The 21381-nt window shown below is 33.5% G+C and overlaps 1 protein-coding gene across 2 annotated transcripts; it reads left to right on the forward strand.

Moving 5' to 3' along the window:
* The first annotated feature begins 1976 nt into the window (after window positions 1-1976).
* On the forward strand, window positions 1977-5227 carry LOC133823050 (uncharacterized). Of its 2 annotated transcripts, none has more exons than XM_062255625.1 (8): window positions 1977-2171; window positions 2375-2698; window positions 3631-3702; window positions 3794-3861; window positions 3936-4089; window positions 4211-4291; window positions 4405-4494; window positions 4605-5227. In XM_062255625.1, exons 2-8 carry the CDS (start codon window positions 2399-2401, stop codon window positions 4761-4763), a joined length of 924 nt encoding a protein of 307 aa, XP_062111609.1. In that variant the 5' UTR covers window positions 1977-2171; window positions 2375-2398; the 3' UTR covers window positions 4764-5227. The 2 variants fall into 2 exon arrangements, with proteins under 2 accessions (XP_062111609.1, XP_062111610.1); XM_062255626.1 differs by having other exon boundaries at window positions 1997-2139.
* Window positions 5228-21381: the final 16154 nt, after the last annotated feature.

A 21381-nucleotide genomic window follows, 5' to 3' on the forward strand; every position in this document is an offset into this window, starting at 1 on the left:
TCTCTCACCTCACACCACCACCAACACTAAATATTATATTTCGAACAGATTTGGACATGATTTTTTGGTTTTTTTGGCGATTTTTTTCAGATCTGAAACTCTGAAATTTGCAGAAAATTGACCTTGCTCGTGGTGGTTCGATGGTGCTCGATGCCAGCTCGATGGGACCTTCAAAAACATGATTTTTCATGAAAAAATGACTTAGCTCGATGGTGGTTCGATGGTAGCTCGATAATGGCTCGATGATGCTCGATGCAATTCTTGCAAGAGACAGAATTTTTCACTCGGGTGTCCGTTTGGGGTGATTTTTTTTATTTTTGGTATTTTTTCAAGATCTACACGTTTGACATGTTAATATGCACATTTGTGAAGTGTAACACTTGTAAAAAATACAAAAGTGCAAACATACCTCATGTTTAAGACATCTTTTGGTATATTTTTAAGTTTTAAACTTCCCAAATGTACATATGAGCATGTTAAACGTGTAGATCTTGAAAAAATACCCAAAATAAAAAAAAATCACCCGAAACGGACACCCGAGTGAAAAATTATGTCTCTTGCAAGAATTGCATCGAGCCACTATCGAGCTACCATCGAACCACCATCAAGCTAAGTCATTTTTTCATGAAAATCTTGATCTTGAAGGCCCCAGCGAATGGTTGCTCGATAGTGCTCGATGGCGGTTCGATGGTAGCTCGATAGTGGCTCGATGCCAGCTCAATGAGACCTTCAAAATCATGATTTTTCATGAAAAAATGACTTAGCTCGATGGTGGTTCGATGATAGCTCGATAATGCTCGATGGTGCTCGATGCAATTCTTGCAAGAGACATAATTTTTCACTCGGGTGTTCGTTTGGGGTGATTTTTTTTTTTTTTAGGTATTTTTTCAAGATCTACATGTTTAACATTCTCATATGCACATTTGGGAAGTTTAAAACTTAAAAATATACCAAAAGATGTCTTAAACATGAGGTATGTTTTCACTTTTGTATTTTTTACAAGTGTTACACTTCACAAATGTGCATATTAACATGTAAAACGTGTAGATCTTGAAAAAATACCCAAAATAAAAAAAATCACCCCAAACGAACACCCGAGTGAAAAATTATGTCTCTTACAAGAATTGCATCGAGCACCATCGAGTCACTATCGAACCACCATTGAGCTAAGTCATTTTTTCATGAAAAATCATGATTTTGAAGGTCTTATCGAGCTGACATCGAGCACCATCAAGCCACTATCGAGCTACCATCAAACCACCATCGAGCAAAGTCATTTTTTCATGAAAAATCATGATTTTGAAGGTCTCATCGAGCATCATCGAGCCACTATCGAGCTACCATCGAACCACCATCGAGCAAAGTCATTTTTTTTATGAAAAATCATGATTTTGAAGGTCTCATCGAGCTGGCATCGAGCACCATCGAGCAAGGTCAATTTTTTGCAGATTTCAGAGTTTCAGATTTGAAAAAAATCACAAAAAAAACCCAAAAATCATGTCCAAATATGTTCGAAATATAATATTTAGTGTGGTGGTGGTGTTGTGAGGTGAGAGAGAGTGAAATAAGAGAGAGAGAAAGATGGAAGAAAGAAGAAAGAAGAGAAGTGAGAAGTGAGAAAGAAGTAGAAATAATATCTTGAGTAAAGTGCCAAAAAATAGCATTATTTTGTAACTTTTAATATGTATAACATTTTTTTTTTATAATTATAAAAATGATCCAGCATACAAATTGAAATTTCCCATCTAATTTTGTGTTACGAAATCATTGTTAGTATTATTGACTTTGTTTTTATTATCCTCAACTCAATTCATCGGAAAAAAAGAAAGAAAAAAAAAAAAGAAAAGTGGCTCCGTCTACTAGAAAATGATTCGGTCAGTTTACGCGGCATTAAAAAAATAATGAAGTGTCGAAATTGCCCTTGAAGCCGTTGGGAATAAGAAGTCACCAAACCCCTTCCCTTGGAGTCTTTGTTAAGTTAGAATTCGATGAATTCAAACACCACCGCTATAAATAGCTCAAAACCCACATTTTTGTCTAAAAAGTAAAATAAAAATCTAAATTTACAGACATAGCAACAATTTTAAGGGAAAAATAAAGACAAACTTTCTCTCTTTCGTTCTCCGATTTGCTCGCTCGGTAATTTACGCGCTTTCGTAGCCTATTTCGAGGTCAGGTTTTTCGTTTGATTTTTATTTTCTTATGTGATATTCTTGGGAAATCTCTGATCCGCTGCCCTGTCAAGCGTGATCCAGATTTTCGAGGGCTTAAATTGGGGATTTTGTTTTCTTTTTCTTTTTCTCCGTTTGCTTTCTAGGGTTTTGTTTTTGGTGGGTCAATTTTGGGGTTCTGAATGTTCAATGTGGTGAATTAGGGATTTTTTGGGTTTCATAAAGCAATGAGCGACCACCTGGTGTTGTTCGTTGACCGTCTGATTAGGCCTGGAGCTGTGCAACCGGTGGCGCTGGACTCGTCTGAGAATGTTTCTGGCTCGGTTGGTGGTGCTGCTGCTATTGATGGACCCGGCTCGAATGCAGCTGCGCCATCTAGTTCCGTGACGGAGGATAAAATGTTGGAGCAAGATGAAGATTTGGGTGAGGAGGAACCGCTGATTCAGACGGCGGAATGTCGTATATGCCAGGAGGAGGATAGCCTGAAGGATTTGGAGACACCTTGTGCTTGTAGCGGAAGCCTTAAGGTATATACATCTATTCACACCCCCCCCACCCCCAAAAAAAAAAATTGTTTTTAATATATATATTTGTAAACACACATATTTTTTGGTTGCTGCGGCTAAAGTATGCTAATAGAGTTATATACTTGTTAAGATATTTAGCTTATATTGGATTTGCGTGATTTTTTTACTAAAGGTTCCATTTTTCTGTGTTTTTGTTGCATTGCTGGTGATATTGGACTATACATTGTACACAATAAAGAGTTGGGATTGGAAATAGTGAGGCTTAAAGTAAAAATTGAAGAATAGATTGTAGTCTTAAAAAGGAATTTGAAAAGTAATATAAAGGTGATGGAAATTTAGAATGTAAAAACACAAGGCATTGGTTATTTTCTTTATGTTGGTTGGCAAATTTATTGAATAAGTTGATCGATTAGATTTTTGAGTTTGAAGGCATAAGTCAACTCGGAAGAAGGCTTTTTTGCCATTGATGATTTTGTTTTTTGTATGCAGACATAGAGTTTTACTTATTAAAATTTCTATAAGACTAATTAAGTTCATTTTCCTATACGGCATTCTTTAGGAATGTGGATAGCATCTACCATTTGGTAATGTTTGCTAAGAACCATTTTTTCCTGTCATGGTCTTCTCTTTGACTCATGTTTTTACTAAAGAAGCTTTGTGCATTGGATGATAAAATCCTATTTCTAGTTAATAGGAGGGAGGCTCTTTTTCAAAAATTCCAATTCAGAAGGCTTTGTTAGAACCAACAAGTTGTCTTCAAAGAACTCTGTTAACATTTTCTTGTATTTTTGTTCATTTACTTGCAGTAAGTTCTATTCTATTTTCATTTGTCATCTTGGCTAATAGAATTACTTATTGCACCATATTTTGTTCAGTATTTTCATTTGTCATCTTGGCTAATAGAATTACTAATTGCACCATATTTTGTTCAGTATGCTCATAGGAAGTGTGTTCAGCACTGGTGCAATGAAAAAGGAGATACAATTTGTGAGATCTGTCATCAGGTATCTTCCATATTCTTTTTCTGCACCTCATTTTAATCATTTTCCACAATTTTGAATGTGTTATAATGGGTTTCTACAATCATGGATGCAGCCGTACCAACCTGGTTATACTGCTCCTCCTCCACCTCCTAACCCCGATGAAACTGCCATTGACATAGGGTATAATGAAGTTTTCTTGTTTTGATTTATAAAATATGAGAAAGAAGTTTTTGACTCGTGTATATTTCTTGCAGTGGAGGCTGGACCATATCTGGGACTCCTTTGGAATTGGATCCTCGTCTCTTGGCAATTGCAGAGGCAGAACGTCACTTTTTAGAAGCCGAGTATGATGACTACGCTGCTTCTAGTGCCAGTGGAGCTGCTTACTGCCGCTCAGTTGCCTTAATTGTAAGCCTTTCTTAATTTTTTTAGACTTTTAGTGGTTTGCTTAATGATTAAAGTTATTATTCCTTTAATATCAGATTCCTTGTATACTTGAAGCCTGAATTTAATGTTATCTTTTTGGCAGTTAATGGCCCTTCTTCTCTTGCGACATGCATTGGGCATTACTGATCCCGATGCAGATGATGAAACTTCTGCTTTTTTCTCTGTAAGTGGGATTGCATTTGGCTTTTTCTCTACTTTGTGAGCAGTCTAAAGCAATGTAATTATGATCAAATCAATTTGAGGTTCAAGTTTGTTGATGAATTTGATTCTTTGCAGCTTTTCTTGCTCCGGGCTGCTGGCTTTCTTCTACCATGCTACATCATGGCTTGGGCCATCAGTATGTTACAGCGTCGAAGGCAAAGACAGGTGGGAATTTCCGTCACTTGACATGTTCAGATTCATTTTAATTCCTATGTTTGTAATTTTAATTAGAGTTCTCTGTTGGTCTAATTTTCTTATACAATTTGCCTAAACAGGAAGCTGCAGCATTGGCAGCGACACAAGTTGCATTTGTTTTGCAATCTGGACAACGTAGAGGTTTGCAATTTGCAATAGCATCAGGACGCCCAGCAGCACCGTCACCACCAACACCAATAACTGGTCCAGCAGTGAGTTCAGCTGAAGAAGCTGTTTAACGTTGTAATAGGCAACAAGAAATTCTTGGAAGTTGCATGTGTTATTATCGCATGGGGAGGGAGAGTGATTCAGCGGAATGTGATTAAAAATAAGTGGAAAACCTTTCCTCTGTTTAAATGTATGAATTAGATTTTTAAAGAAGAGAAATTGGTGCGTGGGAAGTCTATTTCATTTCATCATTGAAATGGTGGCCACCATCACCCGCCACCCACTTCCTCTTGGTTGGTGATGTGGTACCCATGTTGGTTTCTATAATTCTATCTATCTTTTTTTCTTTCTATCTCATCCATTTCTATGTAAATATCGATTTCAAACAAGGGATAAACTAGATACCTCACGGTTGGAGTGTCTCGTCGTGTACAGCAATGACATCTGTCTCTAGCTGTATCTTTTGTTTTGATATTAGGTGTGTTTGGTTGGGGTAATGGAACAAAAATAAATTAATTTTTATTTCATTTGTTTATTTTGTTGTATTTTAGAGTATTGAAAGTATTGGAATGTTATTTTAATAGAAAAATCATTCTATGTAAGATTGAAAAAAATCCTATTCCAATGACTAAATGATGAGTTGCTTAAGGGTACTTTGTTACAATGTTAAAAGATTCCCTCAAAGTACCATTTTAATCGGACAAAATACTCTTAATTTTTAATTTTATAATTTAAAATATTTTTTTAATATAAAATAAAAAATAACAATAAAAGAAACGAAAAGTAAAGAATATTGTCCAATATGATTGGTGTAATTTATTAGTAGATAACTCAATACTAAATTGTACCAATAACAAATATAAGGTTGTATTGGCACCATTGTGGTGCCTTAACAATATTCGAAAGTAAAAACTTATTTCTCTCCTTTGCTTCCTCTCCCTCTTTCTCATGTTCCCTATTTCCCACACTCCATTTCAGATCTGGGTTTGAGCTTCCACCCATTCTTCTTTGCAACATTCTTCTGAAAAGCGCAAGTGTCATGTTTGTCCTTGCAATAGTGAGGGATTGCGTACCTCGCGATTCAACAAGCAGGGCAACTATTTGAGATTAAAATGTAATAATATAATTAGAAAAGGAATAGAAACTCTACTATTGAAAACTAGATTAAAAATTAAGACGGAGTAATATTACTAAAATACCCCTCCTTAGGTCAAAATGAACAAAATGCCTCTGGGTGTCAAGAACTCCCCTCGAGATCAATCTCGAGTCCAAAACCCTAAAACTCAAACGTCCCAAAAATTGGGTATTAGGATTTATGTCCTAAAAGCATATAAATACATTTTATTAATTTAAATAAAAGTATAATTTTATTATATGAATGTTATAATTATTATTTGAACAATTTATATGAATATCAAGAAAATTCGATAATCATTTATAAGAATCAAGATCATATACAATGAATAAAATAGTTAGTAACATATTAAAGTAAAGAATCTTTAATGAATTGTTTCTATGATGGTTTATGAAGCGTACGAGATGCAAGTAGTCTAGATTCGGATAACTGATGTTGATAGACATCTTGGTAAATGTACTATATATAATAGAGATTATATATGAAATGACCGATATGAATTAACTACCTTTATAAACTTACTGTTTGCCATAAAGATTTAATTCTTATCATAATAGATGATTATTTGTAGATCAGTCTAAATCCTGAGTAGTCATGAACTCTTGTTTGTGCGTATTAGATCTTTTGATTCACTTGTTAAGATTTCTTAGTAGAATGAGGCTAGTGACTTTTGTATTGGAGATTCAATATTATGAATGACTGAGAACATGATTTACAATAATAGAATCCACACTTTCCTAACAAATTGAATATTGGTTCCCTCAATGGTTAATTCTGGAATTTAATAGTTATTGAGCTCAAATCTATAATTTGATTATAGATTAGTTATTTGCTAGTGAATTAATGGTACTTAGAAACAAAAGGTAATTAGAAGGGTATAACGATAATTTTGACTAGCTCTAATTAATGAACCAATAGTTGAAGGACATATTACATTTATTGATTATATTGATGGACTACAAAGAAAACTCTATAAATATAATTCTATAATTACTTAGAGTGAAATTCCATAATTATACTGGAGTAATCATAGAATTAATGAAAAATATTATTAGATTAAAGATTTTGAATAATAATTTGGTTTATTGGAGCTTCGTATTATTGGTCCATGGTCCCAAGACCACATCTGTTGTACACTGTCAAGGGTAAGGATGTCATAAGGAAGATTTGTAGAGAGAAAGACTTTATTGCAAATGAATTAATTTTTCGGGGCAAGAAAATAATTATGTGATAATTATGTACAATTGATTAATTGTGAATTAATTAATTATTTAACTGTGTTGTTTTTATTTTTAAAAACTATATGTTAAAATTTATATTAATCATGTTTGGATTAATATAGAGAAATATTAATAATTATCTTATTATAAGATTTTTATTTATTTATTTGAAATTGATATTTTAAGATAAAGTTAATTTTGATTTAATTGATATTTATTTTGGGATAAATATATTATCTTAAATATTAATTAAACAAGGAAAAATACTATTTTGGCTCCTGTGTTTTTTCCAAATACGCGATCGACCCCTGTGTTTTGTTAAATGACAATTCAGACCCTATGTGTTTACAAAATGGATCAAAATAGTACCCTAGACCCGATTTTTGTCAAAACATTTTCAATTATAAGATAAATTCTTAGATCGTTAGTGATGTGATGGGTTTAGAGAAGCAGATAAAGTGGTCGTAAAGTTGAGAATGAAAGATTATTTTTGAATTTTTTTGACCAAAATTGGGTATAAGGTACTATTTTGATCCCTTTTGTGAAACGCAGAGTCCGAATTGTCATTTAACAAAATACAGGGGTCGATTGCGTATTTGGGAAAAACACAGGGGTCAAATTGGTATTTTCGCATTAAACAAACATATGAGAAAATTAGGGAAATCCCTAATGTGGCTCACGACACACACACACTGTAGTGTGTGGCGCAACCCAGGGATAGAAAATATCACTGAGATTTGAATTTTGAATTTCAAACTTATTTGTTTATTTAATTATTCTTTTTAAATATGATTTAAATTAAATAATTAAATAAGTAGTAACTGGTCAGTTTTATCTTAAATAAAATAAGGGTTAATACCTTTCTGGACCCTGTGTTTTGTCCTATTACCTGTTTGAACCCTGTGTTTTGACAAATTACTTTTTGGACCCTATGTTTTGTAAAATGGTTAAAATAGAACTCTAAACCCGATTTTGGTCAATGTTTTCTCAACTAAAATCACAAATAATTTACCAAACTAATAATTCAGAATAAAAATAAAATCATTATGCTTAAAATCTGTGTTGTTATATTCAATTTTTTCTTCATCCAAATTGAGTTTAGGGTTCTATTTTAACCATTTTACAAAACATAGGGTTCAAAAAGTAATTTGTCAAAACACATGGTCTAAACAGGTAATGAGACAAAACACATGGTCCAAAAATGTATAAACCTATAAAATAAAGATGAATTAAATTAGTTAATTATCTTTATAAAATTGTAAGAAGCAATACTTTCAGATAATAAGGTTTTCAGAAGTTGTTTTGACTGTCAGACTCTCTCTCAAGAAAATGATATAATTTCCTAAACATAACATCCTGTCTCTTCTCAAATCTCTCTAGATCTCATGTACACAGTACATTTAGTGTGTTCTAAATCAACATTTGAATCCTACGTTCCCACACACGTCCCCGTGTGTTTGAGGATGTATCTGGAAGATCAAGGAGCGAGCTTTCAAAATAAGGATAGGAAGATCGTTGATTTATACAAAAATATTCAAGGACACTTGATAGACTTGAAGATGTAATCTTTTATCTATTTGTATGTGATTTAATATATCTATATATGTATGATCTCGACTGGTAATAAGAAATTTTTAAAAGATCGCATTTCGCTGCGTATTTTGATTTTCATATTTAATACCAACACAAAGGACCCTAATGAACATCACCACGAATACATGCATGCATGGACCATGCACTTTACCTTGCATCACTGGCTAAAATCCGTGACCTCCTCCCCTATCTAGCCCCTATGATCTGGTACCTATTTTTAACCAGTAATAACCAAGGTTATTATTTTTCTCCTTAATTATGACTATATGTTAGTGTTAGGAACGAGTTTCCTAATACGCAGCGGAATGGTGGTGGGGTTGGCCTAGTGTACAACAAATTTTTTGTAACATATTTAAACTACCTTTAAATATGCGGATCCATTAATATACATACATTAATCATAAGCAAGATAATAATAGAAATCATACCTCTTGAAGCCTATCAAGTGTCATTGCTATCTTTTCATATTTAGAACGATCTTCCTATCCAAGCCGCTCCCACATACTCACACCAATATCTTACAATGCGTTCTCTACACCTCAAGAGGTGTGTAGGCACTTAGACAATGAAGGATAATTTATTTTGTGATTCTACTTGATGTACTCAATATATGAGATCAAGAGAATAGACCTAAGAATTGATTCTTTATTTTCAGGGAGAGAAAACTATCATTCTATTTTTCACAGAGCGAATGTTCTGAGTTGTCTCATACATCTGAATATTTTTCTGATTAGTCATACCTAAAAGAAAATATTCAAATTTAAAAATAAATCTGTAACCATTTTACAATTTTCTTTTTAATTAATTAATTATTCTATTAATGAAAAAATCCAAAAACTAATTTTTGAATTATCCATTAATTAATTAATTCAATAAATAAAAATAAAAAACCTATCCCTAAAAATTGCCCTACACGCCACACAAAGTCCATGGATTGTGTGTGCACGTGTAGCCTCCCTAATTTTAGGGATGTTGATTTTTCAAATTTTATTTAATTATTTATTCAAGCTTCTTTATCAGATAAGATCTAACAACCTAATGACTAATTCAAATTTGAATTCAAATTTAAATTAATTATCCTTTTAATTAATTATCAAATATAATTAATTATTTGAATAATATATTAATCTTTTAAATTCAAATCCAATTTGAACTTATCAGATTATTATCTCCCACTCAAATAAAGATATTTAATTAATTCTACCAATTAATTAAATCAAATATTTTTGAAAGTAAATAGTTAATTTATTATAATTTCGAAAATTATAATTAATTAATTATTTAATTAAAATTTGAAATTAATTTAATTATTCAATATAATTTCGAAAATTATACAATAATTAAATATTAATTAATTTTGTTAACTACAACTAATTTGTAATTAATTAATTAATCACTATTATCATATAATTACATATTTGGCCTGAAGAACAATTTCTTCTTAAATATGTCTTTAAACTATTTTTCCCTTCATATCAACTCTTACCTTGAACAGTGTTGATAGAGCCGCTATGGGGACCTATGGACCTATAATTCCAAGCTCCAATAAATTTGAGATTATTAATTAAACTCTTTAATTAAATAATCTTAATTTATTAATCTCATGATTATTCCACTATAAATACGAGACTGCACTCTTGTAATTATAGACATTTCATTTACTGAGTACTTTATAATCATAAAGCGTTCATTGATATAATCATTGCATACAACTTGACCCTCTAATAATGGTTCATAATTAATCGGGAATAAGATTACCGTTTTACCCTTTTAATTATCTCTTGCTTCCTTAAGTACCATTGACTCTACTAGTGAAGGTTAATTCATAACTAAATTATGAATTTGAGCTCAATAACCTTTTAGTCCCAAAAGTCAACCCTTAAGAGAACCATCATTCAATCTCTTGCGAGAAGGCATAGATTCCATATCTGTATACTATGTCCCCATCTATCTACATTAATGAGTATCCAAAACAAAAGTTTCTAGCCTGATCATTCTGACAGACCCTAACGAGTGAATCAAAGAACTCATATAACATAAACAAGAGTTCATAGTAGCTTCAGGATTAATATCTATTTGTATATGATCATCAGTTGATATATTTAATTAATACTTCGAAACGGTATTTAACTAAGTATTAATAAACAAATCTGGTCCAGTTCTATATATTCTCTAATATATAAAGCACATCCACTAAAGTGTCTTACCACACTAGTGATCCGGATCTAGATCACATGTATTCATAATACTAGTGGACTGTACTTGTAGTAATTAATCTAAAGATTCTATAACTTTATTTTACTGCGAACTATTCAAGTTCATTTATCTCAAACACAATTCTCCCGTACCAATACGTGTTTGATGTCACATGTATGGACTTAGGAATTTTCCTGATATTTACATAATATTATCACAGAATAATATAGTCCATAAAATATATGCTAATAAATTCAATTTATTTATTTATTTCATTAAAACAATGTCTACTACATATGTTTTCAGGGCACATTTCCAACAATTAGTTATTATAGTTTATAGTTAGTTGAGTGGTGGAAATTAAAAAGATTGATTTAAGTTTGATATTATTTATTTTAAGAGAATGATATTATGATTTAGAAAATAATTATAATTTGGATAGTTGTAATTATTTTAGTTAGTATTTATAAGGTTTTAGCATATGATTTAAGTTGGTGTATAGTTTTAAGCTTTCAATTAAATTAAAATATATTTTTAATGCACAATATTTTGGTGATCTAAGGATTTTACACGTGGCATTAAATTAAGTCCCATTTATTTAAAAATATTAGGTGTGGCCGAAATTCCATACAGTTTATTAGGTGGAGTTTTTGTGAATTTATTTATTAAATATAAGAGTTATTTTAAAAAACCAAATTGAAGACCATAACTAGTCATAGGCACGTGGCACAATTATAGATTAGATTTTGACTCATTTTTTGAACTTAAAAAACTAGGTGTCACTCCAAGCTTGCAAAAAGGAAATCAAGTAGATAAGTTGATGATAGCTGAGATTATTTAAATTATTTTGAAATTAAAAGGCTTAGGTGTAGGCATAGGCTTGCATTTTGGGGGAGATAGTGGAGATTTTGACTATGTTGGTTACATGTGAGTGTGTGTGTCATCAAATGAGTGTTTGTAGCACAAGAATAGGTATAATAAAGGGCTGGTCGAAACCTACTATTGGGGAAATGAGTTGAATTTTAAAAATAAGTTGAATGGTGGTGGAGAGGTTTAAGGAATGAGGTTGGGTTTAGAGCCTATAAATAGAGCCTTTCACCATTCATTTTTTCACACAATCAAAGCTTTCAAGTGCTCCATTTTCGAAAATCCTATAGTCCCAAAAGCTCTCATCTTTTGCTCCATAAACACATCCCATAGCCGAAATCACTATATCCTTAATAGTGCCCGGTAATTCTTTTTCTTCTACTTTCTTAATTAGCCTCAAACACTTGAGCCAATATCAACCATATATAGTCGAAACCCTAAACCCTTGTCAAACACCTTATAGCCGAATTAGTTCAAGCATTGAAGCTCTTGGTGTTGTGTTGAGGATAGGCATTGCAGAAGGCTCGGGATTTTGATATCTTGGTTCTAGGTTAAAGGTATGACTTTTATAAGGTTTAGAGTTTTGGAAGTATAGTTTTATTATAAGTCTCTAATCTTAATATTTTATGTTATATGTAAGGTTTTGGGCGATTTTCTATAGCAAAGCAATCTTTCTTTTTCCTCTCATTTCCACACTCAAGGTAAGGAAAATTAGGTAGTTTTGTGATGTGTATGACTAACATTTCAGGTACATTAAGAAAATAATTGTGGCTGAACCTAAGGTGTTCAAAAATGTATGACAGACCTAAGTTGATGTCCGGTAGGCTCGGTTACCAAAATTTAATGACGGACCTAAGTTGATGTCCGGTGTATGATGGACTTATGTTTGGGGCATAATTAACACCCCTGTATAAGCACTTATCTTTTTCTTATACCTGTCTTTTTATTAAGACCTATTATTGTTAGGAACGAGTTTCCTAATACGCAACGGAATGGTGGTGAGGTTGGTCCAGTGTACAACAAAATTTTTGTAACATATTTAAACTACATTTAAATATGCGGATCCATTAATATACATACATTAATCATAAGCAAGATAATAATAGAAATCATACATCTTGAAGCCTATCAAGTGTCCTTGCTATCTTTTCGTAATTAGAACGATCTTCCTATCCAAGCCGCTCCCACGTACTCACACCAAGATCTTCCAAAGCATTCTCTACACCTCAAGAAGTGTGTGGGCACTTAGAGAATGAAAGATAGTTTATTTGTGATTCTAATTGATGTACTCAACACATGAGATCAAGAGAATATGTCTGATAATTGGTTCTTTATTTTTCAGGGAGAGAAAACTATCATCCTATTTTTCACAGAGCGAATAGACTGAGTTCTCAGATATCTGAATATTTTCTTATTAGTCATACTTAAAAGAAAATATTCAAATTTAAAAAATAAATATGTAACCAACTTACAATTTACTTTTTAATTAATTAATTATTCTGTTAATGAAAATATCCAAAAACCAATTTTTGAATTATTCATTAATTAACTAATTAAATAAATAAAAATAAAAATCATATCCCTGAAAATAGCAGTACACGCCACACACAATCCATGGACTGTGTGTGCACGTGTAGCATCCCTATTTTTAGGGATGTTGGTTTTTTTAATTTTTATTTATTTATTTATTCAAACTTCTTTGTCAGATAAGATCTAACAACCTGATAACTAATTCAAATTTAAATTAAATACTTTTTTAACTAATATCAAATATAGTTAATTATTTGAATAAATATTAATCTTTTAAATTCAAATCCAATTTGAACTTATGAGATTATTATCTCCCACTCAAATAAAGATATTTAATTAATTATACCAATTAATTAAATCCAATATTTTAGAAAATAAATATTTAATTTATTATAATTTCGAAAATTATAATTAATTAATTATTTAATTAAATTTCGAAATTAATTTAATTATTTAATATAATTTCGAAAATTATACAATAATTAAATATTAATTAATTTTATTAACTACAACTAATTTGTTATTAATTAATTAATCACTATTATCATATAATTGCATATTTGGCCTGAAGAATAAATTTCTTCTTAAATATGTCTTTAAACTATTTTTCCCTTCATATCAACTTTTACCTTGAATAGTGTTGATAGAGCCGCTATGGGGACCTATGGACCTATAATTCCAAGCTCTAATAAATTTGAGATTATTAATTAAATTCTTTAATTAAATAATCTTAATTTATTAATCTCATGATTATTCCACTATAAATATGAGACTGCACTCTTGTAGTTATAGACATTTCATTTACTGAGTACTTTATAATTATAAAGCGTCCATTGATATAATCATTTCATACAACTTGACCCTCTAATAATGGTTCATAATTAATTGGGAATAAAATTATCGTTTTACCCTTTTAATTATCTCTTTTTCCCTTAAGTACCATTGACTTTACTAGTGAATGCTAATTCATAACTAAATTATGAATTTGAGCTCAATAACCTTTTATTCCCAAAAGTCAACCCTTAAGAGAACCATCATTCAATCTCTTGCGAGAAGGCATAGATTCTATATCTGTATACTATGTCCCCAGCCATCTACATTAATGAGTTCCCAAAACAAAAGTTTTCAGCCTGATCATTCTGACAGACCCTAACGAGTGAATCAAAGAACTCATATAACATAAACATGAGTTCATAGTAACTTCAGGATTAAGATCTATTTGTATATGATTATCAGTTGATATATTTAATTAATACTTCGAAACGGTATTTAACTAAGTATTAATAAACATATCTGGTCCAGTTCTATATATTCTCTAATATATAAAGCACCTCCACTAAAGTGTCCTACCACACTAGTGATCCGGATCTAGATCACATGTATTCATAATACTAGTGGACCGTACTTGCAGTAATTAATCTAAAGATTCCATAACTTTATTTTACTGCGAACTATTCAAGTTCATTTATCTCAAACACAATCCTCCCGTACCAATACGTGTTTGAGATCACATATATGAACTTAGGAATTTTTCCTGATATTTACATAATATTATCACAGAATAATATAGTCCATAAAATATATGCATAACAAATTCAATTTATTTATTTATTTCATAAAACTATGTCTACTACATATGCTTTCAGGGCACATTTCCAACAATTATGACTTATGATTATGATCTCTGTTATGACCTAGAATATATATTATGATCTTGTATGATTAGTAAATTAGCGTTGCTATGAATATTTGTATGAACTTATGGTATGTTTGTTATGAATATATGTTTGCTTGTTTGTATTTTCCTTACTGGGCTTAGAAGCTCACTCCTTATAATGTTGTTGTGCAGACAATTGAGGATAGAAAGATTGGTGGCGAGTGGGACCTAAGTGCTTAGTAGTGTATTTTTGGGGACCATATAGCCGATGAATGATCAACGAGCCTATCATTTTATATTCCAAAGCGTTTATTTAAAGTTTTTATTTTATTTATAATGTTGCTCATTTTTTTATGTTAAAGACTACTATTTTATTTTTCTAGAGACATGTGATCCCTTTGCTTAATCCAATTTTTTTTTTCTAAATAAAAGAGCAATATTTATGTTATGACCAAATGCTGTGTTCTCGATAATTTTATGAGAAATTAGGGCGTTACAAGTGGTATCAGAGCCACAACTATATTGGTCTTGAACATTCTCATGAAATACACACGAAAGCTACAAATGACCAACTCGCTACCAAGTAAGTATACTTATTTTTGAAATATGCTTGTAATGTTTTCTTGTATGATCAATTTTTAGAATTTAGCACAATGGAATGTATTGTTGTTAGAAAAGTTAAGGAAATAAGGAGAATAACCGACCCTAAAGATAGTATGGAACAAAGTTTTATTTGATCGTGATGTACCTGTTGAAGACAAATACGACATATTTATGGATAAGTTTGCACAGAATTTTAGAATATTTGAAGATGTCATATTACCAAATGGAGAAATAGGAGAAAGGGTTCATTAGTTACCAGACAACCTTAGGGAAGGATTTCTAAGTCAAGTTCCTTTCACTTCAAGATTTATCTACACCCAAGAGGATTATGAGGACTTCACTCAGGATATGCTAGAAAATGATCTAATGTGGAGGATTAGATGAATATAAGAACACATTGTTAAGTTTTATTTTATGTTATTCTTTTAGAAAATTTTCACTAATTTGTAAATAATTTCTTATTTGATAAAACATGTTATTTTCTTTTTATTTTTCACTATTTAGTACATGTTAAGAATTTTGGATTCAATTGAAAATGTAAGGTTTAAATTCCTCTCTTATGGGTTAGCCCATTTGTGAAGGCCCATTTGCTTTACATTATTAGATTGGATCTAATTAAAATTAATAACAATTAATAAGGCAAGGGTTCAAAATTTTGTCTTTTGGGTTCAAGTGGAAGTTAGGGGGCCTTAGTAGTGGGTACGACATACTGAACCTAGCCCTCCTCCATGAAAGATTCAATTGTTAAGGCCCATTTACCCGAATTGGACTTAATTGTAATAGGGTAGTTTTTAGTAGAAAGATGGACCTAATAGATAGTAGTACAATAGACTAAGTTATGATGTCTACTTGTTTTGTTTGTCTTAGCTTTTATATTTTTCCTCTTTTGGGTAAATTGAGAAGAAATATGGAGCAGGAACCAAGAAGATTTGAAAGACTAAATGGCCAAGAAAGAGGACAAGGAAGAGGCCAAGGAAGGGGAAGAGGGCGAGGAAGAGGAGTAGCTACCACCCCCATATATGAAGAATTTCCAAACATGCCAGCAGCCCCAGGAGTGCCAGAAGCACCCATTGTAGCGGAAGAACCGGAAGCTACTACTGCTTGAGAAAACTTGGAAAGAGAAAATGTCGTCTTAGGGCAAAGCTAAGGAGGAGAGAAGAAGAAGTTCAAATAAACCAAGGACAACAACAAAAAGTGGCGCAACAATTCATTCCCCTAGCACAACTTATGCAACTATCATTCCCCTCGCTATGAGGCAGTATACGAGCGCTTCAGAAAACAACAATCGCCAAAGTTTGACGGCGAATCTGATCTAGTAGAAGCGGAAGAATGACTTCAATTGGTAGAGTCCATTTTAGAATACATGCGGCTGGGAAATGAAGATCGAGTCTCATGAGCTTCAAGCTTGCTTAAGAAAGATGCCCGCATATGATGGGACGTGGTAAAACAAACTAGGGATATAAACACAATGACTTGGGACGAGTTCATCCAAGTGTTTAATAATACAGTCATGCGATTCTAGCCACAAGGATGGACGAATCCATAGTGCTTACTCAAGGGAATTCGACTGTGACAGAGTATGCCAGGAAGTTTGATAGACTGGCTAAGTTTGCGGCGGACATGGTATCCACAGAGACGCTAATAATTCAAAGATTCGTGAAGGGACTGAAACCTATGATAGCCCGTGATGTGAAACTAATACGGGAAATAACCACTTATGCAGAAAAATTAGAGGTAGCCTTGGAAGCTGAGCAGGTGAAAGAAAGGATCTGGAAGAAAAGCACGGCTAGAAGGGATGCCAAAAATAATAACAGTGAACAAAACGACCACAAACGGAAACATGACGGTGGTCAAACCAAAAGATCGATAAGAAGGATAAGACTACATCAGAAAGTAATGGGAATAAGAAGCCCTATATGGAATATTCCCAGTGCCCTATCTGCAAGAGGAAGCATTTAGGGGAGTCCAGATATAAGACAAAAGGCTGCTTTCGATTGTGGAGAAGAGGGTCATCTTAAGAAGGACTGCTCAAATTAAGGAATCAGAAGAAAGACAAAAATCTTGTATCAGCCAGATTTTTCTCTCTTACAAGAGGTGAGGCGGAAACTAGCAATACAGTGGTATCAGGTCAGATCACTATCTTTGGAAAATCATGTAATGCTTTATTTAATTCAGGAGCTACGCATTCTTTTGTCTCTTTGATTAGTGCTCAAAAATGCAAATTCATTGGTTTTAAAGTGTAAAATAAATTAAGTTTTAATTAATATTTTCATGAATTTATTGTAATATATTTTATAATTGAAGATATTAATTTTTAATTTAATTTATGTTTAGCTTTCAGGAAATAATTTGCATTTGGACAATAATAAAAAGATAGAAGAAAGAAATAGTTAAAATTGAAAAAAAGAGAAGAGAAAATTGTATTTTTGAGATTAAAGCCCAAGAAGGAAGGCCCAAAACCAAAGGCCCAGTCCCTTCCTTCTTTTCTCCCAGCACCATGTGGTGCATCCACAGCCTGCCACGCGTCCAGACTCCACCAGGTGACCCGTGAAGACCCTGCTGAGCTCAGCCTCCCTCAGCTTCCTCCAGCCGACACCTGTCCGCACCCTTCAGCTCCTCCAACATAGTCTCCTAGCCACATTGACCCACGCAGGCCCAACCTCCCTCCACGGTTCCAGCGGCCCACGTAGCCAGCCCAAAAGCAGCCTTCCTTGCCCAAGCTTTTTCAACGTAGCCTCCAAGCCCAATGCAGCTCCAGCAGGCCCAGCTCTCCCAGCCACAACGCAGGCCCGCGGTCCAGCTTTCTCTTCTCCCAGCTAGCGCCTACGTGGCCCCTCCTCATTGGCTGGGAATGGGTCAAAACCCTCTTGTGTCACCAACCACCTTCAACCCATGTTTTGTGGGTATTGAGCTTTGCACATTACTACTTTGAGCTTTAAAGCTCATGTTTTTGTGGTATTTTAGAAAAGGGAAAAATGACTATACACCAAAATAGCTAGGTTAATATTAATAATAAGATTTGATTTTTCAAAATCATATTTTTTTATTAATATTTCAGATTTATTTTGTAAACCCCATTTTGTTGTTTAATTTCTTTTTAGTCATTTTCTCCCTCTATAAATAGGAATTTTTTCTTCACAATTGGTATGTAATTTTTGGGAGTAAAGAAACTATAGCAAAATTTATACTCACTTTCTTCTCATATTTTCTTCTTAGAATTTTGTGAGAATCATGAGCATAATGGCCTAATCATCCTAGGAAGGATAGGGATGATTCCATATGCTAGTGATGTTATTTTGCTACTTTGATTTAATATGTTCTTAATGTAATATATTTGAGTTATTTATGTTCTTTCATCCCTATCTCTATTTTTTTTATCTTTATTTACTTATGCTAATAGTATATAGGATTAGTCATGCTCTTTCTATGTGCTTCTAATTAGTAAAAGTAATATTGATACATAATTTTATGTCTAATCTTCTATTGCATTATTGCCCTTGGGTATTTTGTCATTTTTAGATTTTTCATAAGATTAACATTGTGCTTTTAAAGTAAAGAACTTTATAACTCAAATGGACTTTTGTTAGAAAGGAATATGGACTTTAATGTTAGATTTTCCAAGTAAATGTTGGGATGTGAACTATTTACTTGTGTATTTTTGTAAATCAAGTAACCAAGTAACTAAGCAAGCATATGGATGATTCTTGAAACCTTCCCATTTCTCAAACTCTTGATTACATCTTACCTTTATTTCACTTATCTCATTTTATCATTTCATAAAAAAGACAACATCAAAATCTCAAATCTCTTTTCATTTCCATCTTTTTATTTATTTCTTGATACTAATTTTTGTGTTATTTTCTACTAATCTTTTGAGTTTAGGTTACCTCCTTGTGGATCGACCGCCCAGTTATAATACAACCACCGCTTAGTAGTTGTCACAATTTGGGCGTTAAACACTCTTTGCATATGATTGATAGCTTAGATAAACCATGAAAACTTTTTAGAGATAATTTTGTCACGGAGTTACCCTCGGGGGAAAGAATGCTATCTAGTAAAGGGGTGCGTAGCGTTGTAGTTAGAATCGAAGGCAGAGAATTACCAGTAGATTTGATCGAGTTAGACCTTAAGGATTATGATGTAATATTAGGCATGGATTGGTTAGAAAAATATGGGGCAATGATAGACGGTAAGGGCAAGACAGTCAACTTTCAAACAGATGGCGGAGAATAGTTCACCTTCAAAGGAGAAATTTCCTGAACTCGCATACCAATAGTCTCAGCTCTCGAAGCTCAATGGTTAATCAATAGCGGTTTCCAGACATTTCTAGCCAACGTGGTGGACAAGTCGCAAAAGACGCAACTTAAACCAAAAGACGTACATATTGTATGCAAATTTCCTGAGGTGTTTCCAGAAGATCTATTGGGATTACCTCCGAGTAGGGAAATCGAGTTTGAAATAGAATTGGCACCAGAGACGTCACCAATCTCAAAAGCTCCCTATAGAATGGTGCCTACCGAGTTAAAAGAGTTGAAGATACAAGTGCAGGAGCTATTAGACAAAGGTTTCATCCTACTAAGCTATTTGCCTTGGGGTGCACCAATGCTTTTTGTCAAGAAGAAGGATTGGAGCATGAGGATGAGCATCAAATATCGAGAACTAAATAAAGTGACAATCAAGAACAAATACCCATTGCCTTGAATAGACGATCTTTTTGATCAACTACAAGGATCTACGATGTTCTTTGTTTACCCAAAAATGGCTGCTGATGACGTGGCAAGAGTTTCTCACACGTGGTTGACATGTGGCAGCGTTATTATGAAGAGGTGCTGTTCGTCTATCGACCAGCTCCCTGCTGCTTCATTAAACCTCACAATTACAGGAGACCAAACTGGTCGTATGCTTCGGTTTATTTCCTTAAAAGATATGTAATCTTGTAATAATTACAATTATTATTTCCTCTTTATTGCCTTGATACGCTGAGATTAGGGACAATTAAGGCCCATTGGCCCATGTAACCCCCTTGAGCCTATAAATATGAATGAGGAGGCTTAAGGAAAGGACTTTTGAATCTTTTTTCAGAAGACTGAGAGAAAGAGCGTATAGTGTGATTATCCTCCAAACGGTTGTAATTCTCCTAAAGTTTGTGAAACTCAAGAACCCTAGTTCTTTGATCATGACATTGGGATTCAACATCAATAATAGCACTAAGTGGACGTAGGTCATTACCATTCATTGGGACCGAACCACTATAAATCGTCTGTGTCATGTCTTTACCATTTGATTCCATTCTTGACTATCATCTCATTTCTTGTCATTGGCCAAATTGAGGGTCAACATTCTGGTGCTTTCATTGAGAGTTTGATCAAAAAGCTGTAAGAAAATCAAATGGCAAAGACATCTAAGAGAGCTGGACAGGCCGCTGGCATTGCATCATCTCAACCTCCTCCTCTGAATGTGGCGGAGAATGAACCACATTTAGAGTTTGAAGAGGAGGAGTTGGATAGGAAAACGCTGAGGGAAACATTGGGGGTGGGACAGGCTGTGTCGGCCTCTCAACCAGATCAGCCACCGAGTGCGCCACCACAGCAGGCTCCCAATCCAAGTCCTCCGCTCTAGCCATCAAGCCCCCAAAGGTTGAAGCAGCCACATGTGGCTCAGGATGATGTCCCAATTAGGGATCCTGAGCAGCAGCCTCCATCTCAGGCTGGTCGAGGCAATCCCCAGTGCCAGAGGCAGAATAGGGCCGGGCAGCTGCCCCGCAGCCCTAAATGCCCAGAGGAAGAAGAGCCAAATCCACCGAGCAGGGGGCAGCGTCCTTCTGCCATTAGAAGGAACAACGAGTCAGGCTCTGTGGTCAGGGCCCCCCCACGACATAATAATGCACG

Source organism: Humulus lupulus, chromosome 3 (assembly GCF_963169125.1).
Source record: "Humulus lupulus chromosome 3, drHumLupu1.1, whole genome shotgun sequence".
NCBI lineage: Eukaryota > Viridiplantae > Streptophyta > Magnoliopsida > Rosales > Cannabaceae > Humulus > Humulus lupulus.

Excerpts from the sequence above, each read along its gene's own strand:
- LOC133823050 (XM_062255625.1), top strand. The coding sequence starts at position 2,399 with ATGAGCGACCACCTGGTGTTGTTCGTTGACCGTCTGATTAGGCCTGGA. Across the intron at positions 2,699-3,630 it reads CTTGTAGCGGAAGCCTTAAG|TATGCTCATAGGAAGTGTGT; the intron begins GTATATACATCT and ends TATTTTGTTCAG. Across the intron at positions 4,090-4,210 it reads GCCGCTCAGTTGCCTTAATT|TTAATGGCCCTTCTTCTCTT; the intron begins GTAAGCCTTTCT and ends TCTTTTTGGCAG.